The following is a 27991-nucleotide window of genomic DNA, read 5'->3' on the forward strand; positions in this document are numbered from 1 at the left end:
AAAATTGCTTTCTGTAGCAAAAAATTTAAGGTATATGCCAATAAAGAATTGCCTTTCAAAAATAAACCTATATAACCTCCAACAAGCACTGATGAATTGAGAGTGAAGGACAAAACACTTGTTTGTACATGTTATTTACTTACAGTATTTACTAGGGTTGTTGTGAAAATGGTAGTTTGTGTTTTTTGCTAAATTTAGCAATGCTTTTTTATTTTGTATTGTACATACTGTATTACTAATGCACAGTAGGTACAGCTAGCCAAATGGATGAATTCTCACTTTCAGGCACCCATCCACACAAACAAACACACACATTTAAACAGGTACACCGCACATGACATTTAGAAACACCTCAGTCTATTATGATCACACTAGATCAGGTCAGACATGATATCTTTAATAAAAATTGCTTACACTCAACTTGATTTATTTTTTCATCTCTCTCAGCTTGGTATGGGGAAAACATGCAGGTGGATGGTTTTTGTTTTCTTTTGTCATTTTTGCACTGCTGAGAAAAATGAATTCAGAAAAAAACAAAAAACAAATGGGCAGCACAACCCATCTAAAGCAACTCACGTCATTTCACTGTTATTGCAAAATTCTCCATAGAGAGGTATATCAACATTGTTCTTGTATTTAAGCATTACAAAAGGAGGGGCATTATCCTGATCAAGTCCATCAATTAACCATAATGAGTGTCTTGATTTCCCACTAGACACAAAGCAAATCAAACATCTCTGATTAGGAGCCTTTGATGTAAGTATACTTTACAGCCCCTTAGTCTAAATTGGGCTCTTTATATTATCTTACCACACCACAAAAGAAACTTACTTACATAGACAAAAATATCATCCTTAAAGTAAAGCAAACTGGGTTGCAGAAAAGTAAACGAGATTCTCTTCTGCAAACCTAATAGCTTTAATATTCAATAATGGACTAGCTTGATTCATTTTATTTGAGCATAAACAAATACATCTTGACATTTATTTGATAGTTATTTTTGTAGTGCAATTTAATAGAAATAAATTTAAACAAATTAATAGATGAAATGAGCCACGTCCCTTAACCATCAATTTCCACATAGAACGATGAGTGACTTTTAGACAGCTCTTTAAAATCCTGACAGGTCAGTTTTACTCCGTGTCAGCCAGAAATGTGATTTAGCATCCTCTTCACGTACTACTGGTTTCACAACTTGCATATATTAAACTGCCTGAGCTGCGCCATACTGCGTTTGCTGATATGTTTACTGTGAGAGCAGGCAGTGGCTGCCCAGAGATAAAAGCATAAAAATATTCTCAGATTCAACATATAATATTACTCTGCAATATTAATTTACTGCAAGTCTTTGCACACAGTGTCATTTCAAAACCATTTAATGTTAACTACATTTAATATTAAATGCACTTAAATAAAAAATGAAATAGTAATGGAAAAATTGCAGATGAAGAAACGTCTATCATAGCAAATATGATTTATTTTTTGACAAAGTAACACTGAGTAAAATAAGAACCATCAGAAACAAGTACCTATGCCAAAGGCTTCCTTTTGCTCATTATTTGGCTATTCACATTTCACACTACAATAACATTAAAACACATTTAAATAGAATTACAGCACATATTCTATCACCTCACTTTTACTGTGTACACCTATGGTGGTTGCATAAAAAAAATATATTTTATCATTTACAAAAGAAAGAATTAGGTCACAGCCCTTTCAGATCCATACTAAGGATTATTTTCTGTATTACATCTGAGAAAAAAAAAAACGCTAAGCCTGATTCCTTGCATGCATATGGGCTAAAATCAAATTTGATATTTTGGTGATATCAGTCATTTTTTCAAGAGGTGAAATTACTGTTATATTTAGCTGTGGTGCATTATATACCAAACACATGCTATTATTACGAAGAATGAATATTGAATGGCACAGTTGGTCATCAACCTAAAACCTTCCGGAAGAAACGTGGAATTAATAATTCAGCATAAGCCATACAAATACAGGCTTATAGTCTATTTGTCCTTCGGTGAGCCGACAACCCATCACTTCAAAAACACATGATGAAAGCCAATGGGAGGAAAATGTATTACTGCCTCACACTGTAATGGGCAACTGCCAGACGATGAGTGCATTCTCATTAGATTCAGTGGACTTAGAAGAGTTAGTGAGCCGACGGAAACCTTTTCCACCCGATATAACAGCAGCTGATGTCACCTTCTCCCTCCGTGCTGCTTCCTTAGAAGATGGTCCCGGGCCCCTGACCCAAATCTCTGGGTCATCACTCAGCTCATAGATGGAACCGTCCTCCAGGCTGTGCTCCAGAGAGTCCCGTGTCGAGTCGGAGTGTGCTTCTTCAGGCCGAGCAGTCAGGAGCTTACCTGGGAGTTGAGAGGTAGACCGCAGGTGGTACTGCAGCAGCACTCCTTTAGATTTGGCTTCTCCATGTGAAGCGCCATCTGCCTGCTGGAGGGACTCCTGAGACGAATTTGTCACCTCCTTATCCTCCTCTCCACTATTTGAATCCACACCCTCCACAGCAGAATCCCGCTTTAGGATTGCTTGAGATAAAATGCTGGAGGTGGCTACCAAGAATTCAACGGGACCATTGTGAGCGTTGAGTGAGGTCATTGCTTTACCTGTTGGGAAAGAAAGTTTGTTTTTTGTATCACAATTCACTGTAAAAAATAAAAAGATACTTGAGGCACCATTTGGGGTTCCTCAGATGGCAAAAGCCTCGGGAGTTCCTCTAGACAACCTTTAACCCTCAGAGACCCACTGTAGCAGAATTACATCGTTTGTATAAAGCAATAGAGTGCAACAGTTCCCGCCCACTTTTTCAGCTGTCTGGCTTCAGGAAGTATTTCTACCATTCATTTCTTCCATAGACTTTTTGTAAAATCCTTCATAAAGAGTTGTAAGCCATGAACCAAACCAACCAGCTCTGAGGTGAATCACAACATCACGAACTTTGTTTTGAGGCAAACATTTATTTGAAAATCGGACATAAAGGCAAAGGTACAAGGTTGTGTACTTACCGTCTTTCATGAGGGCACAAACTTCTATCACATGAAGCATTGCGACTAAATAAAAAACGATAGGAATATATTAAACTATTGATTTTAGGTTGTTGTTGATAAGTATAGAAACAATATATTTTACATTTATTGTGAAATATTCCGATATGTACAAATATATAAGTAGTTTAAGGGTGAAGGGAGACCGACTCAATTACGTAATTCACAGTGCGTCATGGTAGTGGGTGGTAGCTCCGAGGCACGTTTCGCTGGTTTCGTTGGCCGCGGTTTGATTGGTGAATTTTTCTCTGCTGGTCCATGGGTAGTGTAGTTGTTTTTAATGAATTCTGCTATCAAACATGATTTTTAAACAATGAAGTTGAAATAATGCAAACGGAAGGCTTCAACGGAAGCATATACCATCGATAAACAACCTTGGAGCTCACAGTAGGTCTGTCTTTAAAGGTTTATAAGTTATTGATAATTGAATATGATTTTTACATCCAGAACCAGACTGTTGTGCTCTATTAAGGCCACATCCAAACTAGTCAATTTTTGTTTGAAAACTCAGTTTTCTAATGGCATCGTTTTCCAAAGTACACTGGCAGCCAAAAGTTTGGAATAATGTACAGATTTTGCACTTATGGAAATAAATTGGTACTTTTATTCACCAAAGTGGCATTCAACTGATCACAATGTATAGTCAGGACATTAATAATGTGAAAAATTACTATTACAATTTGAATTTAACTAAAACTACTTCAAAGAGTTCTCATCAAAAAATCCTCCACTTGCAGCAATGACAGCTTTGCAGATCCTTGGCATTCTAGCTGTCAGTTTGTCCAGATACTCAGGTGACATTTCACCCCACACTTCCTGTAGCTCTTGCCATAGATGTGGCTGTCTTGTCGGGCACTTCTCACGCACCTTACAGTCTAACTGATCCCACAAAATCTCAATGGGGTTAAGATCCAAACAATCTTTTCCAATTATCTGTTGTCCAATGTCTGTGTTTCTTTGCCCATTCTAACCTTTTCTTTTTGTTTTTTTTTGTTTCAAAAGTGGCTTTTTCTTTGCAATTCTTCCCATAAGGCCTGCACCCCTGAGTCTTCTCTTTACTGTTGCACATGAAACTGGTGTTGAGCAGGTAGAATTCAATGAAGCTGTCAGCTGAGGACATGTGAGGCGTCTATTTCTCAAACTAGAGACTCTGATGTACTTATCCTCTTGTTTAGTTGTACATCTGGCCTTCCACATCTCTTTCTGTCCTTGTTAGAGCCAGTTGTCCTTTGTCTTTGAAGACTGCAGTGTACACCTTTGTATGAAATCATCAGTTTTTTGACAATTTCAAGCATTGTACAGCCTTCATTCCGCAAAACAATGATTGACTGATGGTTTCTAGAGAAAGCTGTTTCTTTTTTGCCATTTTTGACCTAATATTGACCTTAAGACATGCCAGTCGATTGCATACTGTGGCAACTCAAAAACAAACACAAAGACAATGTTAAGCTTCATTTAACAAACCAAATAGATTTCAACTGTGTTTGATATAATGGCAACTGATTTTCTTTTTGTACCACATTAGCAATTTAGCATGATTACTCAAGGATAAGGTGTTGGAGTGCTGGCTGCTGGAAATGGGGCCTGTCTAGATTTGATCAAAAATGACTTTTTTTTCAAATAGTGATGGTGCTGTTTTTTACATCAGTAATGTCCTGACTGTACTTTGTGATCAGTTGAATGCCACTTTGATGAATTAAAGTACCAATTTCCTTCTGAAACAGCTAAATCTGTACATTATTCCAAACGTTTGGCTGCCAGTGTATGCTTTAATGGAAAGCGTTTGCGAAACATTCTATATTTGGTGAAGGAAAACGCCTTTATAGTGTGGGTGAGAGGTGTAAACCATATATGCATTTTCAAACGTAAACATATTAGTGTGGAAGTGACCTATATAATACCTATCTTTTTATAATTTTTTTTTATTTGAATGTCACAGCTTGCTCAAGTCAAACAAAATTCACACCAAAGCAAATTATGCTTAAAAATCAAGATTTGTGCATTGAATGTCACAGTCTACCAGGGCTGTTTCTAGCTACAAGTGGTACAAGCGGCCGCTTAGGGCCATCAGGGGGCCCCGCAAATTAGAATTTCGCTTATAGGGCCCCCATATGCTCAGAAATGGCCCTGCAGTTTTCTACAAAAAGTCACACAAAATTCACCCCCAAACAAAATACGTTTAAAAATCTGGATTTTTATTATCTGAGGCTTCCTAAAACCTCTTTCAAGGAGGAAAAAATAAAATAAATACTGTCAATATCAACGCAGGAAAGAGTCTTTAGTGGTCTTGCTGGAACTAAGAGTAAGCTTTTCAGAGAGCTGAAAGTTTGCCTAGAGGTTCTCCAGAGGGTTCCACCAGTGTGGCATTTGAGGTTCCTCAAGAATATTTTTTATACCGAGAAGGCTCAGGTACAATGCTTTGTTTTTTTGTTTTTTATTGTGGCTCACCTGTTATTTTGGGGATACCCTCTAGTCTGGGCACTGGCAGGGTGACAATAACGCCCTGAGCTGTTCCCACCCATAACAGTCCCTGGCAGATGAGCAAGCTAGTTACACACACAGTTTTTTGTCCTGTGGAGAAAGAGAATATCACACAGTGTCACTGCTTTGCTAAACATTTTTACAAACCAACAATTTCAAGTTCTTTACAGCTGTAAACATTTCTGTGAATCCATAAAATAAAACTATGACACTTGTTCCAGTTTTTAAGGCCTATGTGCCAAAACATCATCTGGATTGGATCAAAGGAAATGATATTCTGCACCACAAACATATCTTGCACTTGCCAGGGCTGAAATATGCAGAGTGTGTTGAAATGTTGATCTCTTGGAGGTGTTCCATTGTTTCTGTGTGAAACAGACGGAGGGATGATCCCTCTGAAAACGCCATCCACACCCCTCCTCCAGCACGTACCATGTGCGTCACACTAACCATAGGGTCTGGGTGAGCTTCAAAACTCTGGGATTTAAAACAAAAGAAGAAACATACAAAATAATGATGAAAATGCATTTAAACAAGGAAGCGCAAGAAGAAATTAGACTTGGGGGGGAAAAAGAGAAAAAACATCACAAGATTCAGACAACGTTGTTGAAAATCAAAGGCCAGAATGTCAACTTTTATGGAAAAACATGACAGCTTAAATTAGCAAATATTCCAATTTATACATTAGTGATTTCAACTATAAACCAATCAGGAATGTTTCTGAAATGAATAATTCAAAAGAGCAATCCGATCATAATTATAAAACTAAGAGGCAATATGAAAGATTAAAACAGCAAAATGAAGTTCAGAATTTAGTTCAAGATTCAAAGCAAATTTTGTTTTGTTAAAGTTATAAAAAAATAATGAAAAAGGTTAAATATATTATATATTAAAGTATACATTATACAAAATTTCCTCAGCAGAATGGAACAGACCGCAGGGTTTTATAAAATTAATTTTACCTTGAAACGGCATCTTAAAAATGTGTTGCTAATGGCGCATGCCGCTGAAAATAGCTAGATGTGAAGCAACGACCAAAGACGTCCGTCGGACACGTGTCTATAGACTGAAAAATTAATTGCTGTGTACTGTAGCCCATTTCTAGGCTTATTTTCAATGATATGGAAATAAAACTTTATATTGACTTTTAAAGCAATTTTTTGTAATGCCAAATAATTGATGTGTCTGCCACAAAAATGTAATAAATGATCTTCTTTATGGCCTTTTCTTAGAAATATTGATATACGCGACTCATTAAAATTACAGTAATTGATCTGCAAATCATTTAATACATTTCACTGTATATCAGTCTATAGTTAACCCTTAAAAGCATACCTCGGGTCTTTAAAGACCCGGGACCGCATTTCACTCCCTGTACCTCATCCATTTTTTGGAGTTGTGCCCAGACCTCTTTAGTATTCCTCAATCTATGTCTTATAAATAGTGTAACACATGCGCACACACAAAAAAGCCAAAACTGCATTACTTGATGTTTAAGTACCAAAAGTGTATAGGGTCATTAGAGACCCTAGGTATGTGTAATAGTGTCTGTTAAATTTTTTGCAATTCCATAAATTATATTGTTTATGATTATTATTTAATATCTACGTATATAAGTTTACTATCACAGGATACCTATTTCTTTATTTATTACAAGAGAAATTAGTACTAGATTCATACAAATACATACTATATCATGTTGATTATCTGTGCAACAATGAATTATCAACAATGGTGAATTACCAGTATTCCATATGCATGTACACATACACTGGCGGCCAAAAGTTTGGAATAATGTAGAGATTTTGCTGTTTCGGAAGAAAATTGGTACTTTAATTCACCAAATTGGCATTCAACTGATCACAAAGTATAGTCAGGACATTACTGATGTAAAAAACAGCACCATCACTATTTGAAAAAAGTATTTTTGATCAAATCTAGACAGGCATTTTCAGCAGCCATCACTCCAGCACCTTATCCTTGAGTAATCATGCTAAATTGCTAATTTGGTACTAGAAAATCACTTACCATTATATCAAACACAGCTGAAAGCTATTTGGTTCATTAAATTAAGTTTAACATTGTCTTTGTGTTTGTTTTTGAGTTGCCACAGTATGCAATAGACTGGCATGTCTTAAGGTCAATATTAGGTCAAAAATGGCAAAAAAGAAACCAGCTTTCACTAGAAACTCATCAGTCAATCATTGTTTTGAGGAGTGAAGGTTATACAATGCTTGAAATTGCAAATTTCATACAAAGGTGTGCACTACAGTCTTCAAAGACAAAGGACAACTGGCTCTAACAAGGACAGAAAGAGATGTGGAAGGCCAGATGTACAACTAAACAAGACGATAAGTACATCAGAGTCTCTAGTTTGAGAAATAGACGCCTCACATGTCCTCAGCTGAAAGCTTCATTGAATTCTACCCATACAACACCAGTTTCATGTACAACAGTAAAGAGAAGATTCAGGGGTACAGTCCTTATGGGAAGAATTGCAAAGAAAAAGCCACTTTTGAAACAGAAAAACAAAAAGAAAAGGTTAGAGTGGGCAAAGAAACACAGACATTGGACAACAGATAATTGGAAAAGATTGTTATGGATCTTAATCCCATTGAGCTTTTGTGGGATCAGCTAAACTATAAGGGGCGTGAGAAGTGCCCAGCAAGACAGCCACATCTATGGCAAGAGCTACAGGAAGTGTGGGGGTGAAATGTCACCTGAGTGTCTGGGCAACCTGACAGCAAGAATGCCAAGGATCTGCAAAGCTGTCATTGCTGCACGTGGAGGATTTTTTGATGAGAACTCTTTGAAGTAGTTTTAGTTAAATTCAAATTGTAATAGTAATTTTTGCATGTTATTAATATCCTGACTATACATTGTGATCAGCTGAATGCCACTTTGGTGAATAAAAGTACCAATTTCTTTCTATAAGAGCAAAATCTATACATTATTCCAAACTTTTAGCTGCCAGTGTAAATATTAAACATGATATTTCTTACTCAAGGTGGCGCTGTTGTTTCAGTGATTTACATTTGACATTGCTATTTGGTAAAGAAACAACATGGAAGTAAACTATAGCAAGTGTAACACATGAACAGTATGATATGAATATTGTTTTTTGGGTGTACTACTGAAATTATGTAAGTTGTACATCTATTTAGACTCAAAAAGTGCCTGAGAAAATACTTATGTGTATCCTATGTGTATCTTATGTTATGTGTAGCTCAATATGTGTTTGACAGTCAGTTGCGTCTCATGAAATTTCAGTGTGAAAGTAATGAATCCTGTTCTAGATTTGTCCTGATTTGTTGCATTTTCTCTTTGATATATGAAAAATTAAACATCAAAATATATTTTATTTTATTATTTTCTAATTGTCTTAAAAATATTTTGAAAATGTTACACTATCTGGGCATTTTGTAGATCCATTTTTGATAGAAATGCATGCCGGCTCTCTAAAGACCCAAATGTGTAAGAGTGTTTGGTGAAATTCCCATGCATTTAAAGTGTATGCATGCACTTTCTGCACCCCCCTTCTAAGATTAAACTACATGCCTTTGCATAAGACAAATACATTCTGACAGATACATTCTCTCTATGTTAGACATACTGTATATATCAGTAGTAAACATTAACTGACTTGCAAATGTAAATCGGTTGACATATCCATATGTGTACTCTTTTATCTTAGTTGAACTGAATTTCCAACTTCCAGATCTGAATTCAATCCTGATATTAAGCATCAGGGAGGCAAGAGGGAGGGTGTGCTCCTTGCGGCAAAATAGAGAGGTTGGCTCAGCTGTCAGAAGTGATCAAAGGCTAGCACCCTAACATGCTTTTGGGCTTCTACAGGGAGGATACCTTTTATGTGTGGCTTAAGATGCTCGCTCATAATGCATCCAGCAAGGGAAGCCATCTTTACAACAGATTCAAACATAAAACTCTGAAATAAAAGAGCCATTTTAAGCTTCCCTAGTTACCATTTTAATGGAAAAAAGCTCAGGCTTTGATTGTTGATGTGAAAGTTAATTGATGTGAAAGAGTGCACTGTTTCTTTAGTTGGTTAATTCAGAACAATTCATTCTGGTATATCTACAATAAATCATTTTAATCATGTTCCCTGACCTGTATTGTAAGGAAAGTGGAAATAGAGACTCCAGCCACTATTATTAAATGCATCTCGGGGGCTCGGGCGTCTGACACCAGATCAAATTTACAAGTACTGGCTAATGCTAAACATAGAGTTTCTCAAATTGTTATTCATGTCGGCACTAACAATGTCCAGCTTGCCAGTTGGAGATCACTAAAGATAATGTTAAAGAGGTGTGTGAACTTGCAAAAACGAAGTCAGACACTGTAATATGCTCTGACCCCCTCCCTGTTCATTGCGGTGACAAGGTTTATAGTAGATTAGTATCACTGAATGGCTGGATGTCTGAGTGGTGTCCGGAGAATAGCATAGGATTTATAGACAATTGGAAGAGTTTTTGGGATAGACCTGACCTGCTAAAGAGAGACAGACTCCATCCCTCCAGGGAAGGTGCCACTCTGCTCTCTAATAATTTGGCTCACAGTCTTAATAGTGAGAGCATTTGACTAATGGGGCTTTTCAACTGCACGGTACAGCTCAACTCGACTCGACTCTGCTCGCTTTTTGGGAGTTTTCCACTGTGGATAGTACCTGGTACCTGATACTTTTTTAGTACCACCTCGGTCGAGGTTCCAAGCGAGCCGAGCCGATACTAAATGTGACGTCAAAACCCTGCAGATCACTGATTGGTCAGAGAAAATCGTCACTACCAGCGTCACTGGATTTGTGACACGGGACATCAACCCGCTAGTTTTAAAGTTAGTAACAGTGACAGCAATATCATTTGTTCACGTGACTTTCGAATTGTAAAAAGAAATGGCTGGGTGCAAAACCATGCCGTGGTCAATAAACGAGATGCACACATTCCTCTCGTTAGTGACGAATGAAATGACGCGAAACGGAAAGTCTTTCAGTAAGTGTCTCAGCTGTTGGGCGCACACGGCTACCACCGGACCTACCAACAGTGTAGGGAAAAGTTAAAAAAAACTTAAAAGTGACTACAGAACCATCAAACAGAAGAAAGTGGAAGTGGTTCGACCAAATGGACGCAATCTATGGCAATAGAGCGGTGAGCAATGGGAGGGAGAGTGCCCTGGACTCCGATTTGTTGGAGTCCACGATGGAGGATGGTACATTTTGTTATGTTAACTCTATATTCTGCTTGAAAGCTTCACTTTATTTAGTTGATCAGCTACTGGAAAGCTTGCTTCTAAAACAACCAGGCTAATTTAACTGTTACACGTGTAAAATCACCATGCAACAACTGCTTTATGCAGCACAATGAGCTAGTAGCTAACAGCTAGCGGTCGTGTTATTGTTTATGGTCAGTAACGTTTGTGTCACGTTTAAGATGATGTGATGGCAGTAGAGGCGGCGCAACTATGACGATCAGCCTATAATCCCACCCACGCTGAGGCGGCACTAAACTGCAGTGGAAAAGCAAGCTCAGGAAAGTAAAGCGAGCAGTCGAGTCGAGTCGAACCACAACGTGCAGTGGAAAAGTGCCATAACAGGGGCCCTGGTAAGGAAGCAGACAAACTAGTTAATCTGAACGTCTGCTAACTGCTTTCAGACGTCACACAGGTCACATAAACTACAACACATAGAGACTGTATCACCTAGATATCATATAGAGACTGTGTCTGTTCCTCGAACTACCAAACACAAAACCCTCATTAAATCATTTAGAAAGAAACTGATTAAGGTCAAACTTGAAAAAAAAGAAAAAAAAAAAAGAAACTAAAAATCTGAAGATAAACATCATATAAAGGTAGGGCTACTAAACATTAGATGTCTTTCAAGCAAAGCACTAATTGTAAATGAAATTATTACAGATCATAGTTTGGATGCACTCTGCATGACTGAAACCTGGCTTAAACTGGATGCATATATTAGTTTAAATGAATCTACTCCCCCAGGTTATTGTTATAAACATGAGCCTCGTCTGAAGGTTCAAGGAGGAGGTGTTGCTACAATTTACAGTGAAGTTTTTGGTGTTACTCAGAGGACAGGATATAAATTTAAGTCTTTTGAATTAATAACGTTTAATGAGACACCGTCAGATATAAATAAAAAAATCTCTGTCGTCTTTTGCCCTTGCTACAATATATAGATCACCTGGGCCGTATTCTGATTTCCTTGGTGAATTTGCACATTTTCTATCAGATCTAGTAGTTTCTGTAGGAAGAGCTTTAATTGCTGGAGACTTCAACATTCACACAGATAATGAAAATGACCCACTGAGATTAGCATTTATCGATATTCTCAACTCTCTTGGAGTCAGATAAAATGTGACAGGACAAACTCATCGCCATAATTATATGTTAGATTTAATTCTGTCTTATGGAGTGAAATTCTATTGCACAGCGATGACTAGAGGTTAACCGATATATTTTTTTTTCTCCAATTAATCAGCACTGATAACAGATTTCTGGAACTATCGGTTATCTACAAAAATCCACACCGATAGTTTTCCCCCGTTGCGTCCGGTGCTGGAGGGACTGGGAAGGGCTCGCTGTCGTCATACAGTATGAGAGTGGCCTTTAGAGGCAAAATAAAACCTATCACTTCACTGATGCCTTGTGGTGTTTGTTTTGACAAGTGAGACTACACTCTGCATGGAGTGGAACACTTCAGATGTGGATTTAAAACATCAACAATGAAAAGGTATGTATACAGTACACTACAGGACACGTTGTCATATCATTATAAATTAATACATTTGTTGACTAGATGCTGCATTAATCGAGGACAGCAGTATGTTTGCCGACAAGGCTGAGAGGACACTAACATTAAACCTAACCTCAAGCGGTTTGAACAATGTGACAAAAATATATGTAAGTCCTACCCAAATGTTTAAATGTCACGATTTTTACCATCTATTACCATCTATTTGCGTTAGTTTATATACAGTTGGTCACCTTTATGCATTCGTTAGCCAGTTAAGTTACATATTTAAAGCTAGTGATGAGAGAAAGCAAATTAATATCTTCATGCAGCCGAGAGAAACGTATAAGCAAATCAGAAACGCATAATTTCAATTAAATTTTTGTATCCTCACTGTAATACGATGACTTCAGATCAATCACATTCTTGCACTAAAAAAGGCTAGAAACAGTGCAACAAATACAGTTTAACAGAAAGCAAGTGCCTCAAGATGCTTTTTAAAGTTCTTTTTAATTAGACACAACATCTAAAAAACAGCGCTCTAGGGGGCCTGGGTAGCTCAGCAAGTAAAGACGCTGACTACCACACCTGGAGTCGCAAGTTCGAATCCAGGGTGTGCTGAGTGACTCCAGTCAGGCTTCCTAAGCAACCGATTGGCCCGGTTGCTAGGGTGGGTAGAGTCACGTTGGGTTAACCTCCTCGTGGTTACTATAATGTGGTTCTCACTCTCGGTGGGGCGCGAGGAGAGTTGTTGTATGCGGATGCCGCGGAGAATAGCGTGAGCCTCTACATGTGTTAGGTCTCCGTGGTAAAGCGCTCAACAAGGACCGACTAAAACTTTTTATTTATTTATTTTATGCACATTAGTTGAAAATGAAATGCACTTTTCTAACAGCCAGGATAGGAACGTTCTATGCTATAATATAATGGTGCTGAATTGTTTATGTATTTATTGTGCCCTCTTGTGGACTAAGGAATCAACGTCAATTTAAAAATCAGCTGACTTTAAAATTCTAATATTAGTTAATATATATTAATATTTATATATTTATTTCATTTAAAATGTACAATACATTTTCATGGTTCAGTCAGTACTATTTTACTTTGAGTGTTATTTTTTCATTAAGTATCAATTTTAAAAATTATCGGTTGATTAATTGGTTATTGGCAGATACTGCCCAGCTTATTTTTTGGTATCGGAAGAATCCACTATCAGTCACCTCTAACGATGACATCTCAGTCTCTTGTCTCTTGTTTGCTGCAATCAGCTAATGTCACTCAATCTACACCACGCTATCATTCAGGCAGAACTATTCTTTCGACCACTAAAGACATCTTCACTATTAATCTTCCAGAATTATCTCACATACTCAGTAAGCCAAAAAGTCTTGAAGAACTTGATGTAACAACAGAAAATATAAATACAGTCTTCTCTAGCACTCTTAATATTGTCGCCCCCCCTTGAAAATTAAAGAAAAAAGCCCCGCACCATGTTATAATGATCACACTCATGCTCTCAAGAGAGCAGCTAGGAAAATGGAGCACAAGTGGATGAATACAAAATTAGAGGTATTTCACGGTCCATGGAAGGATAGTGTCTGTAGCTACAGACAGACACTAAAAACTGCCAGGTCAGCATATTTTAACAAACTCATAGAAAATAACCACAACAATCCTAGGTGTTTGTTCAGTACTGTGGCTAAATTGGTTAGGAATAAAGCCTCGACTGAATGAGATATTCCGTCGCAGCACAAGAGTAATGACTTCATGAATTTCTTTACTGATAAAATAGAAATCGGCAGAAATAAATGTGGAATTATGCAATCAACTGTCACAGCACCTCAGAAAACAGTGTCTCATAATTTTCCTCATGAGCAACTTCAATCCTTCACTGTGATAGGTCATGTAGAGCTATTAAACTTAAAATGGCAGTTATCAAACTGCTTAAGAAGCCACAGCTTGATCCTGAAGAACTGGCTAATTATAGACCGATTTCAAATCTCCCATTTATGTCGAAAATACTAGAAAAGGTAGTGTCCTCCCAACTATGTTTATTTCTACAAAGAAATAGTATATACTGTATACACATCGATGGATGGTCCTTATACTAAAACTGAAATTTTCCCCACTACTTGGTGCAGGTTGCCAGCTTGAACAGGGCCATGATGATTTGCTTTCGGGTCGGAACCGGTGGCAACCTGCAATAGGCTTAACATCAGGACCAATATTACAGTCCTATCAGAAGGGCAACAGCTCCCTTTTGATTGCAATTCCTCATCTACTGATTGCATTTATTGGTGAAATTTAAATGACAGTAAACTGGATAATTTCAATGAATTGTCTCAATACTCTCCCCATTTGACCAAAACTTCAGGGGAAAAAAAATTACTCTCTTGGAATGGAATACACAGACTATTAATTAATTGCCAACAAAAGCCTTCATCGGCCAACTAACAAAGGACAATGCATCTATGTGAACTTCTGCAGTTAATCCAGGATGGACTTCAAAGACATTAGTCATTAATCTTACAGTTCATACAAAATCTTTTTTTAAACACTGGCCCTTACAACTTACTTAGTTTACAAATTTTAAACCATGCACTGCACACAAATAACTAATATTGGCATTATTTTCATGCTGGTTAACCAGAGGGAACTGGCCCCCACAGTGAATCTGGTTTCTCCCAAGGTTATTTTTCTCCATTAACCAACAGTTTTGTGTTCCTTGCCACAGTCGCCTTCGGCTTGCTCTCTGGGGTTCGAAGTAACATTTATTATTTAATTATTTATTTTTTATACACAATTTACAATCATGTTCAATCTACACAATAGATATTACAGTTTCATTTTCTGTTAAAACATGATTTTCTGAAAAGCTTCTTTGAAATGATATGTGTTGTGAAAAGCGATATACAAATAAAAATTACTTTACTTGACTGTATGAAAATTCCATAATAAGGGATTTTCCTTAACATTTGAACAATTCAAGCTTAAAAGAACCATTTCAAGCTTTTGATACCAACCACTGTTCCGGAAAGAAGCTCAGGCTTTGACTGGTGATGTGACAGTTCACTCTTTTAACAAGTCTTATGAAAGGCAGGTGTGCATTGTATGTCTTCATTATGAAGACAGGGAATCACATTCAACACATTTCAATTTCACCAGCAAATTTCTCAGAGGAAAAGGGGTCTAATCAGATGTTATTGTGTACCTGAGTCCTGAGAGTGGAGCCCTCAATCACAGAGACTTGGTTGGCACAGCTGGCCCACACACACTCGTCTATTCGGAGGAGTTTTAGGACGGGTGCATATCCAATAACCACATGTCTGCAGGAGTCTGGATCCCACAGTCCCTCTGTAACCGCAAAATGGACCATGCTGAATTTAAAGGTGCTATTTTAAATATTGGACAGGTGCTATTTACTGTTGCTAATATTTACACATCTTTGATAACATACCAACATATTTATAGAGTATAGAAATTCAGAAGATAATTTCCTTCTATTACTTGTTTCTATTTAAAGGGTAAAAGAAAAAAATTATAAAATGCAATAGAGCGCCACAGTCTGGTTCCGGAAGTAAAAATCCCATAACTTTTCCCCATAGACAAAATCATTTATAAAGCTAACTTACAAACCTAACTTCCTTTATAAAGCTAACTTACAAACCTAACTTAACTTAGAAACCTTTAAATACATACCTATTGTGAGCTCTGAGGTTGTTAATCGATATGTTTCTGCTGAAGCCTTAATGTGTGCATTATTCCAACTGTGCTATTACAAGCAAAGATCCACCAATCAGAGAATTGTGGCTAACAAACCGCTGCAAAAGAGCTCTGCAGTGACTGCCTACTCCCATGACGCACAGCAAATGGCGCAATCAAGTCGGTCTCCCTACGCTCTCAAACTACTTATATACAGTAATTGTATTTATCACAATATTTTGCCATAAAATTTTTATATATTGTTTCTATACTTATAAACAATCACTTTCATTTGTTTTTATTTTGATTACTTCATTCGCAATGATTCATGGCATTGTAGTTCATGGCCTGATGAAAGACATTAAGTACACATTCTTGAAACTTTGACTTTTTGTCTGATTTTCAAATATTTCTCTGCTTAAAATCAAAGTTTGTAAGGTTGTGATTCACCTCAAAGCTGGTTGATTTAGTTCATGGCTTATATCGCTTTTAAGAAGAATTTTTGAAATCCCTTTGGTAAAAAATAAATGGGAAAAGTATTTCTGGAGCAAAAATGGCTGAAAAAGTGGAAAGGCACTGTAATTTTTCAATGTAAAATACTTTATGCAATCCCAACTTAATATGAAGACAACTATAAGTAACATTTCGTAGCATTTCACACCCCAAAATGTGTAATTCTGTGATGCTTTCAACACATTGCTTTGTTTGTTTGAGTATTCCAACAAGCATGACACAGCAACCAATGCCATGCATTTGGGCCGGTTTGAGAACCTGTTTGAAAACAGTCATTTTTCCAATTCCATTAAATGATGCAAACGGTGCACAAATACACACTTCATATTTAAATGATAAGAAATCATTTTACCTCCACTCTTTCTGTTGTAAACTGCAACCTTTCCATTACTGAGTCCAGCAAAGAGAAAGTTGGCAGAGTGTTTCAGGCACAAAACTGGACAGACCTCTGGGTTACAGAATGTTAGGAGACACTGGGCAGCAGTGTCCACACTGCCGTAAACTAGTATGCTGAAGAAACACACACAAGTTTGTCAACTTCTCCCCACAAAAAGGAAAGGAGCAGATTCATTCTGGCTTTCTGCATAAAATCAACAACGTAATGATTACAATAATTCTCGACCAATCTACAGGTACATATTCAAATGAACTCACTTGCCATCCTGTAATCCCACACAGATGGTGTTGCCAATTTTAAAAGGAACTTCAGTGGCCTGTACCTCCTGTTCCTCATCAGTGCTGGGCTCTGTGATATACTCTAGACAAAGCACTGGGGAACCAAGAGAGAAACTCTTAACAGAACGTGGAGTGGGTCTGTTAAGGGAGAAAATCTCCACCTGCCCGTGGGAACCATCACCCCCACTAGCCACCTGTTGAGTCGAAAAAAACAACAAAGAAGAAAACAACCATAAGGAGGACATCCAGTGCCTGAACTCATTGGCATGTCCCTCTGAGGGGCTGTGGGAGAAGCAAGAAGGAAAAAAAAACACAGTAGAGGCACAGCCATGAGATAAATGATTTATAGAAATATCTTTTGATGTGGAGTACTGATGTGTTTGTTTCTAGAGCTGTTCAAATGCCTTTCCAGAAACTTCTAATCCGACCAAACAATATTAACAGCGTTTTTTTTTTTTTTTTTTTCAAAACTTTAAGCTCCTGCTACAATCACTTTCTTCAGGTGTTTGGAAAATACTTTAATTTTAGAGAACTGCATAGTCTGAATAGTTTTGCAAGGCACTATATTGCAGGGAAATTATGCTTATTATGCTGTGCTGTAGTGGTTAAAGATCCGGGCTGGTAATGAACAGGTTTTTGGTCCAACCCATGCAAGGAGTGATCCATAAACTATCATCATTATGCCCTTGAGCAAGGCATTTGTCCTTGTAATAAGTCATGCACTTATGGGCATATACAACATTTTGTCCAGTCAAATGTTCTATAGAATGAGAATGTGCCTCCTCTTAATACCACATGCAAGTAGCTCATGTCCACAACTGTAGCTTCAGAGATACAGTGGCAAGAAAATTATGTGAACCCTTTGAAATTAGCTGGATTGCTCATAAAATGTTATCTCATCTTCATTAAATTCATAATTATGGACAAGGCACAATGTGCGTAAGCTAACAACACACAAACAATTATAATCTTTCATGTTTTATTGAACTCATTCCATTAAAAATTAACAGTGCTGTGGAAAACGTAAGTGAATCCCTAGGCTAAAGACAACAAAAAAGTTAATTAGAGTCAGGAGTTGGCAAACCTGGCATCCAATTAAAGAAACGAGATTAGAGGAGTGAATTAGAGCTACTCTGACTTATAAAAAGCACTCAAACATTTTGAGTTTGCTATTCACAAGAAGCATCTGCTGACGTGGACAATGCCTCGCAAAAAAGAGATCTCCGAAGACCTACGATCAAGAATTGTTGCTATGCATAAAGCTGGAAAGGGTTACAAAGTTATCTCATCTGTCCACAGTTAGACACATTTTCTATAAATGGAGACGATTTAGTACTGTGGCTACTTTCCCTAGAAGTGGCCAACCAGCCAAGATGAATCAAAGGGCACACCGCTGAATGCTCAATGAGGTAAAAAATAAAAAATAACCCAAGAGTGACAGCTGAAGAATTGAAGGAATCATTAGAACTGGTTAACATCTCTGTTCATGAGTCTACTATACAGAAAAAATTAACATGGCAGGACACCACGAAGGAAACTGCTGCTTTCTAACAAAAACCTTGTTGTGAGCCTGAAGTTTGCCAAAGACCACCTTGACAATTCACAACGCTACTGGGATGTTATTGAAAAAAAAATGTGTGGACTGATAAAGAACACGCAGCATTACGTATGCTGTAAAAGGGCACTGCGTATCAACATGAAAATATCATCCCAACGGAGAAGGACAATGGAGGGAGCATCATGATTTGGGGCTGCTTTGCTGGTTCGGGGCCTGGACCGCTTGCCATCATCAAGGGAAAAATTAATTCCCAAGTTTATCAAGGTATCCTACAGGTTAATGTCAGGGTGGCTGTGTGCCAGCTGAAGCTCAGTAGAAGTTGGGTGATGCAGCAGGACAATGACCCTAAACTCTGAAGTAATTCCAATACAGAATGGCTTCAAAAAAAGAAAATCCACCCTTTTGAAGTGGCCCAGTCAGAGCCCAGACCTTAACCCTATAGAAATTCTGTGTGAGTAAAGACGCCAACTACCACCCCTGGAGCTGCGAGTTCGAATCCAGGGCATGCCGAGTGACTCCAGCCAGGTCTCCTAAGCAACCAAATTGGCCCGGTTGCTAGGGAGGGTAGAGTCACATGGGGTAACCTCCTCGTGGTCGCTATAATGTGGTTAGCTCTCGGTGGGGCGATAGGTGAGTTGTGCGTGGATGCCACGGAGAATAGCATGAAGCCTCCACACGCACTCAAAAAGCCACGTGATAAAATGCGTGGGTTGACGGTCTCAGTCGTGGAAGCAACTGAGACCTCCGCCACCCGGATTGAGGCGAGTTACTAGCCACCACGAGGACTTAGAGCACACTGGGAATTGGGCATTCCAAATTGGGGAGAAAAAGAGGAGAGGAAAAAAAAAAGAAATGCTGTGAAATGACCTCAAGAGAGCCGCTCACACCAGGCATTCTAAGAATATGGCTGAGCTGTAGCATTTCTGTAAGGAATAGAGGTCCAAAATTCCTTCTGAACATTGTGCAGATCTAATCCGCAGCTACCGGAAATGCTTAGTTGAGGTTATTGCTGCCAAAGGAGCATTGGCCAGTTAATAAATCATTGGGTTCACTTACTTTTTCCACAGTACTGTGAATGTTTAATGGGATGTGTCCAATAAAGACATGAAAGATTATAATTGTTTGTGTGTTGTTAGCTTAAGCACATTGTGCTTTGTCTATACTTGTGACTTTGATGAAGATGAGATCAAATTTTATGACCAATTAATGCAGAAAACCAGCTAATTCCAAAGGGTTCACATAATTTTTCTTGCCACTGTATATAGAGATATTATAATGTTCCTGTCCTGAGGGAAGATTGAAGAATATATGTTCTCATTGTGTGAAAAAGAACCTACCCAGAGGTATCCCTGAGGCAAGGATGTGCTGGCAGCAGAGAAACCAAGAAGAGCACACTGGACGGGGTTATACAGAGCAGCTTGCAACTGCAAAAACAAGACAGAGATTCGTTCAGCTCCTACCGATCTAGCTTTTCATGCATTACGGTAAATACAGCATTCTATAACATGCATCTCTTAGCAGTATTATGCAAATTACATGTTGAATAGAACATTTAAATAACACTTAAACTTCTCCTATCTCCGCTAAATGTAAAGAATGTATGCACAGTAAACATAATTTTGCTTTAAACGTTATCATTTAAACTACTCAAACAGTGGGGTCAAAAAGAAAAGACAACTGATTGGCAAAGGAGGCCAGCATTACACTTTTATTTATTTATTTTAGATCGCAAAGGCTTTATTTGGGGCATCATAACTATGATGCTCATCTTTTCATTCCCCCCCCACCCAAGAGACAAAAAGTATTGCATTACAGATCCCTGCATTTAATTTCATTTTATTTCAGTATTGGGACACATGAATTATCTTAACGGTGCCCGCTGATAGCAGCATTTATTTGCTTGTGCTGTCTGCATTGTTTTTAGTACCTGATTCACTAAAGACATAATGCAAATCAGATAACACTGCAAAAAAAATTAGCGCTGAACACAATTAGCAAATCGTAATTTTAGATCTAGCGGGTCGGTTCAAATTGCTAGGTTGTGGAAGATGCAGCAGAATACTGCAATCTGGCACTCTTCACAGGTACTGTACAACATGTCTCCACCACTTCTATCCAGGCACGTGAATCAGCTCTATAAAATGCCAAAAGTGTGCTCTACTACACTTTATAATGCTCTTCTCCATCATGTGATCATCATTTAATGAATAACTGCTGTCATGATCAATATTAAAGGTACAGAAACATCTCTTTTGAGCAAAATTCCATTTCTCTGCTTTCCGTGGATGGTAATGGCAGCAGGTAAATAGTAAGTTTTGTGAGTGCAGGTGCAGTCCACAGTAAGCATAATTTACACAAAAAGGTGGCATGTTTGCCCTTAAAAGTATAACAATTACTTAATATAAATACTCACAGTGCAGCGCTATTTTAGCACATTTAGCACCCGATTAAACTAGATTGCGATTGGTTAGTAAATAACTAAGATGCAGGGTTTTATGTTGAGATACCATTAGAGCACAGTTAGTGAATTCTCCCATTAAAACTGTGATTGTATTCAGCTTTATTTTCTGTGTTCTGGCAACTGTGGGGACTTTGATACATGCTGAGTTACTGCATATTTAAAAGGGCTGGTGACCACAGGAAGCAGCTGGCTTAGAAAGAGAAGTAAAGGAAGTTAATTGACTGCAGGGCATTTTGGCTCAAATTAGACAAACATAAGTTTATTAAACATCCAAATATAATTTATGCACACACCAGCCAAGCTATTATTTTAGGTTTAATCATCAGCAGCCCATATGTCTGGTGACAAACCATGCCTGCCAACACTGATTAAATCTTAATTAAGGAGTACACTGTTTGCCACAACAAGAAAACACACCGATCAAAACGTACAGTATTTTATGTTTGATTATAACAGATTCATGCTTACAGCTCATGGTTAGTACACAACATTTTAATAAAAAATGCTTAAAGGGTTTTGTCCAATATTGTGGATGTATGATTTTAAGGGGTTTTGTCCAACATAATGTTGGATAATGATGTATCTTTATGTAAGGATTCAAATTTGAACCTATTCCATAATGAAAACATTCAATACACTGTAGTTATTTTTCTAAATAGATTCTAAAGCAGTATAGATGTCACACGACTTAAAATACACATCAAATGAACTTTGTTCTGGGTTGCTGTCTTAGCTTGTGTCTTTTAAGGAAGTCTTAAAATACTGACATAGATGTCATTAATATTGAGTTTATTATTGGTAGTGTCGGTGAGCAACTTCTGTTTTTTTCTTTTCTTATTTTCTTTTCAAGCAGCTTAAATAGACCAGCCTTTAGCTGTAAATTTTTTTGCACACCATCATGTGATTTTCTTTGATTGCATCTCAAACTTTTCAGTAGATGACACCATCTCAATGGTGAATAGAGAATTATCCTCAGTGATGGCATTAAAATACAGCTATAAATGACCGGCCAAAGTTTCCAGATTTAGCTTAAATACGCTTTAAAAATGTCATACATTTATAACATTTTATTACATATACGGCGAAATATTTATATTTATTTTCTAGGACTGTCAATCGATTAGAATATGTAATTAAATTAATCACAAATAATTGCATATATCATATTTTCTGAGAAAATGTTAAGACATTATTGTGGTAAAACATTGTGGTAAAGCATTGAATTGACATTACAAAGTGGCTTTAGAAGTCAATATATTGTTTGTGTTATTTCTATATCATTGAACATACAGTAATCCCTACATTGATCTACAGTACACAGCAATCCATTTATCAATCTGTCCGTTCACACAGAACGCTTATCTCACATTTTTATAATGCTATTTTTTATGTTTGGTCTATGTACATATGCATCAAACAGACATCTTTTTTAGTTGCGTCACGTCTTGCTGTTTTTCTTATGGTGTCGCACTATGAGAAGTCTGTTTTTAATATGCAGTCTCAAGGTAAACGTAGTTCAAAACAGTCTTGAGTCCGCTGTGTTCTGTTCCATTGTTGTCATTTAGCACTTATAGGTGTACAAGGGGACATGGAATATAGCTTCACTAAAAGGCTACAAGAACACATACAAAAGGGGCCAATGGGCAGTTTATCTCTAATGCAATGAGAATTCATTAAATGTACATGACAGATTAGCCTTTAACACAGTTCCATGGTTAGAGGACGACCTGTTTAGATGAAACAGTCCACAGTGTGTTTGAGGAGGCTGTTGCGTGGGAATAGCAGGCTGCCGCTGTCCCTCTCCTGCTGTGAGCCTTACGCTCAGCACTCCGATGTGCAAAACTTGCTGCAAACTCTCGCTTGCTGGATATGTACAGTGGGAATGAAGCCCCTTTTCATCTTAAGCAATCTACTGGGGCCAGGGCTTTTATTCACACTCCATGAAAAAAAGCAGGCAGAATATTTATTATGCACATGAATTAGCCCACTGGAATTATTTATACAAGGTTCTGTGTCAAGCTTGTCATTCTATTCCATCAAAATGTGCTGAAATGTTGCTTCAGCAGCTTGAAAGACGGAATCCTTGAAACTGAAATAAAGAAACAGTTCACCTGAAAATGAAAATTCTGTCACCCTCATGTTGTTCCACACCCGCATTACTTTCTTTCATCCATGGAACACAAAAAGAGAAGTTGTGAAGAATGTACTGGTCACTCTTTTCCATTCTATTAAAATTAATGGGGACTGGAGATTTCAAACTTCAAAAACGACACAAAAACATCACAAAAGTATCATAAATGTGGGCCATATGACTTCTGTGCTATATTCCAATACTTCTGAAGCCATATGATAGCCTTTTGCAAAGAACAGATCCTTTTTCCTCACACAATTCTGTCAAATACTTCAAAAACCTTGGAATATAGAGCATAAATTGTGTCTGAACCCCTTTATAATACTTTTATTGTGTTTTTGCATCCTTTTTGAAGCTGGAAAGCTCCAGTTCTCATTCATTGTAATTGCATGGAAAAGAGCGACTAGCCCTCAAAATTTCTCCTTTTATGTACTAAGGAAGCAAGAAAGTCATAATGGTTTGGAATAACATGAGGGTGAGTGAATGATGAAAGAATGTTCATATTGGGTGAACTATTGCTTTAAAAGACATCTCTTAAAACAGGAGAAGTTTCTTAATAACCTGACAACAGATATTTGGATTTTTAATATTCCTCATTCCATCTTTCTTCTTGTCAGCTCATCGTTACTTTTTTTGCTGTCAAAATATAGGGGTGGCAAGTGGTTATATGAAAAGACAGAGTTAAGACACAAACACATTTGTCTCATGGGTGTTCCTACAGAACAAAGATTACACTTCACATTAGATAAGCATTCGCTTGTCTATTCCTGCATCTTCTCTACCAGGCACCGTTTCTGCATTTCTTTAATCTGCAGTAACGAAGGCATTTGAACATTCTCTACAAAAGCTGAAGTTTTTCCACTAAGGGATAGATCAAGTTTAACGAGTTTAATATTTAAAAAATGTCCTCTGATCTACTCCATCACAAACATATATTTGTATATGTACAAATATAGAGGCATATTCACTACCCCCTTCCTATGCATACTGCATGTAGAAGTCTCCCTTGCGAAGCTTGGGAGTCTCTATGGCAAACAGGTATGTTATAAATTATTTAAGACATATTTAATAGCTTTTCTCACAGCTTTGCCTGCCATGCATTTGGAGAAAACTGTACACAGCAAAGGGTCAGGGTTTGGCTAATTAGTTTCTGGAGTTAGCCCATGCTGGTAGATGCCATAATTACATCATGATGCTGGCAAAATCTACCTTTCCCAAAAGTACCTGTATATTCTTAAAAAAAAAAAAAAAAAAAGTTTATTTCATTGATAGGCTTATAAAACACAAATATTTCATGATATTATTGTATTTCATTCTAGCACATTTTTATAGCCAGAAGCTACACCTATATATAAAATAAGCAGCTTCTCTTGTGCTTAAAATATTATCTGAAATGTAGGCTAAAACGTTACCAAGACACACAAGTGAAATTTACAGCAAAAGGTAAATGAAGTGTCACTAAGCATCCTAAAACTGCTGCTACCATTTGCAAGCACTTATTTATGCACATCAGGATTCAGCATTACTGTTTGCATCAAGACCAAATAATGACCCAATCTGGAAATAACAGCAGAGATAAGATGCACGCTTTCAGCTACCATATGCCAGACTTTGACAAGCTGCAGTGTGACACACAAGCCCAGCCCTATCATTAGAGTGGGTGCCAAAGAATCAGTGCCCAAATATAAATATATATATATATATATATATATATATATATATATATATATATATATATATATATATATATATATATATATTTTTTTTTTTTCATATTTCTTGTAAATAACAATAAAACTGACTAAAACGGAAAATGCGTATTCTTAAGAAGGTAATTTGTCAGCTATGCAATTACACCAGTGAGATCTCAAGTATAGCTTAATTCTAATAGCTTAATGTATAGAAATTTGGAACCTAAAAAATGGGTCCCAGATCAAAAATGTTGAGTAACCCTGGAGTATACGGATCCTAATGGGAATTCTGTTATCCGAGGAAGGATTCTAACCAAATGCAGAGAGCGTGTGAGCAATGAGGGGACTTACTTTTGGGACCTGCGGGCTACAGCAACACTTCTAAAAAGGACTTTACCAAAGAACGAATATGAGAAAACATGAAACATGAAAACACATACATGTTCTGCAGGTTAAGAGGAGTATTTGTTGAACAACAAAGAGCAAAGATGAATAAATGCCATGTGAATTGCAACCTGACTGAATGCAAATGTAGGCAGGCACTGTATTCAAGTGTATGCCTTAGCTTGTGGCAGAAAGTCTGATGTGATCACAGGCTAAAACTATACTAGAGACTATATATAGTCTTTACTCCTGCATAGAAAGAGGGGTCCTAAGGCTGTAGCTGTAAGCCTTCAAAGTATTACACATCCCCAGCAAACATAACATAGACCGTCAAGGCTGTTAGGAAAGACATCAAAACACAAGAGACACTAACATCAGGATCAGATGAGCATGTGCAATTTGTAGCTGTAAGTGCGACACACAAAGCAGTAACCAACAGAAAGGTGGAAGGTTCCTCAGCCACAGATCCGCAGTCAATAGATGTATGGAATGCAATCATTAAAAGGGCATTTTGAGAACTGTAAAGCATATGCACCTACAGCAAACGAGTTGTGAATTATTTGTTATTTCATTTTTCCTTTATTTCTATTAGATTCCTATTAGAAAACACATGTTGTCATGTATATGGGCAGTTGACGTGACAATGTTTTTACTGTTCCTTCATGAAAGATTTTCAAATATTTATAAATATAACTACATCTGGAATTTTTTTTCAATCATTCAGATCAATTATCAACTTTAATTCAAATGTCTGAATTTCATCATGCAATTTTGAGTGGAATATGGAAATACAGCTTTCCCTAGAATGTCCCCAGTGTTGAACAGCAAATAAGAATCTCAATAAATAAATAATTATTTTGTTTAAATCGACTGAAAAATCATCTGGCATAATACAATATAATGGGGGTCTATTTTCTTAAAATGACACTGATCTAATTATGATTCAGAAAAAAATACATATGGTAATTCATTTCAAATTGTCTTCAAAGTTGAGACCTAAGCCAAGACATCAAGGACAATCTTAAGAAGAACTGTCTGTAAAAGGCTATGTTTTTGCCTTTCATACTATAAAAAAAATTTAAAAAAAAAAACTCAGGCTTAACTTGATCAATGCGACATAGTGTCCTCTTTAGGTGTGACACGCTAAACTCCATCTAAAACTTATTAAACAGAGAGACTATATTAATTTTGTACTTTTGAAAATGAATTTGTCTCAATGAAATGAACTAGTGAAGTCAAAAAGTTTATTAAAAGAGGTAACATACAGTACTTAAAAGAAATGTTACAGCAAAAACATATTCTTTCCATTATAAAAATATGTACATTTTAACCTAAAACCTGGATTTTGATAAAAAATTTATTATTTATTTCCATAAATAATGGAAATAAGTATCTTTTTTTAAATTATGATTATTATTGTGCATTTATAATGCTGTATAGGTGTAATTTGTCTTAGGTTTATAGTAGGGATATCCCGATATAAATTTCTTGAGAATGAGTACAAGTACCGATACTTCCTTTTCAGTACTCGCCAATACCGATGCCTTTTTTTTATTTATTTTTTTTATGTTGCAGTTTTCAAATACAATACTGTTAAATTACTATACTGTATAAAATTTCTCAGAAAAAAATATTTATAAAAATAAATCACTATAAACAAAACCAAGAGAGCTGACCAGCTGACTTATTAGTTTCAGCAACTGTTACTCAAATTAAATCCAAGATGTAAAGGCTGTCTATCAATAAGGATTCTTTTGCAAATTTAAGGGAGCGATTCTTATCATGAACAGAAGCATCTCTGCATGTTAACATGAATGGCCCTATGAAATCCAAATTTATTTCACAAATTCCATATTCAACAGTTTAATTCAATTTTATCATCAAAGGGTGTCTAAATATACGAATTCAATAAAACTTTAATCAAATGAAAATAGAACAATTCCCAGTAATCTTTAGCATAACACTGCATTCTTTTTATCATATGAAGTGCTTTTATACAGATCCTCAAAATACAACACTAAAGTTATTTTGGTCAAAATAAAGTGCTGCACAAGCATCACAGATGTGAGGTTGTGCTTAAATATAATACAGTCATTATGTTATTATTATTATAACAATGCATATTATATTATACAGTAGTGATATTTTTATTTAGTATTTTTGTCCATTTAAATGAAGCTTTTATTTTGGCGCAATACCGGTTGAAGCTGGTTTGAGACAGAAACTTCACACCTCGGGAAGAGCAGGTCGTTGTGTGACCCAGTGTGATTTTAAACACTTTTTTTAATGTGCATGATTTTAAATGTGCACATGCAGACTATATATTTATTTCAGTAAATTGCAGCATTTGCTGTTTAATAATCACACCAGGACAAATCGTGGATTTAATTTGTGCACTGAATGTTTACGTCAGTTTGTAGGCAAACCCGGGAGTCTAATTCGCCATGGGTTCCCTCGGGATTTTATAATGGGGTTTTTGAACTTATGTGTAAAATATGGTCTGTGGTAAACATCACTTGCCAATACACGGATGTTTTGTTCTACAACATAAATTGCAC

General features: G+C 36.9%; 1 protein-coding gene across 2 annotated transcripts in view; it reads right to left on the reverse strand.

Annotated features, from left to right (window-relative positions):
- Positions 1–376: 376 nt before the first annotated feature.
- The window catches only part of LOC127420262 (rho guanine nucleotide exchange factor 10-like protein), a 74561-nt gene continuing 46946 nt past the window's right edge, over positions 377–27991 (reverse strand). For both annotated transcript variants that reach the window (XM_051662345.1, XM_051662344.1), the window contains 7 exons: positions 20104–20190; positions 17188–17402; positions 16886–17043; positions 15530–15672; positions 5864–6035; positions 5526–5648; positions 377–2639 (listed from right to left, as the gene is read on the reverse strand). In XM_051662345.1, coding sequence (XP_051518305.1) covers positions 2098–2639; positions 5526–5648; positions 5864–6035; positions 15530–15672; positions 16886–17043; positions 17188–17402; positions 20104–20190 — 1440 coding nt within the window. In that variant the 3' untranslated portion in view covers positions 377–2097. The remainder of the gene's footprint in view (positions 2640–5525; positions 5649–5863; positions 6036–15529; positions 15673–16885; positions 17044–17187; positions 17403–20103; positions 20191–27991) is intronic.

The sequence above is a fragment of the Myxocyprinus asiaticus genome, chromosome 29 (genome assembly GCF_019703515.2).
Source record: "Myxocyprinus asiaticus isolate MX2 ecotype Aquarium Trade chromosome 29, UBuf_Myxa_2, whole genome shotgun sequence".
Lineage (NCBI taxonomy): Eukaryota > Metazoa > Chordata > Actinopteri > Cypriniformes > Catostomidae > Myxocyprinus > Myxocyprinus asiaticus.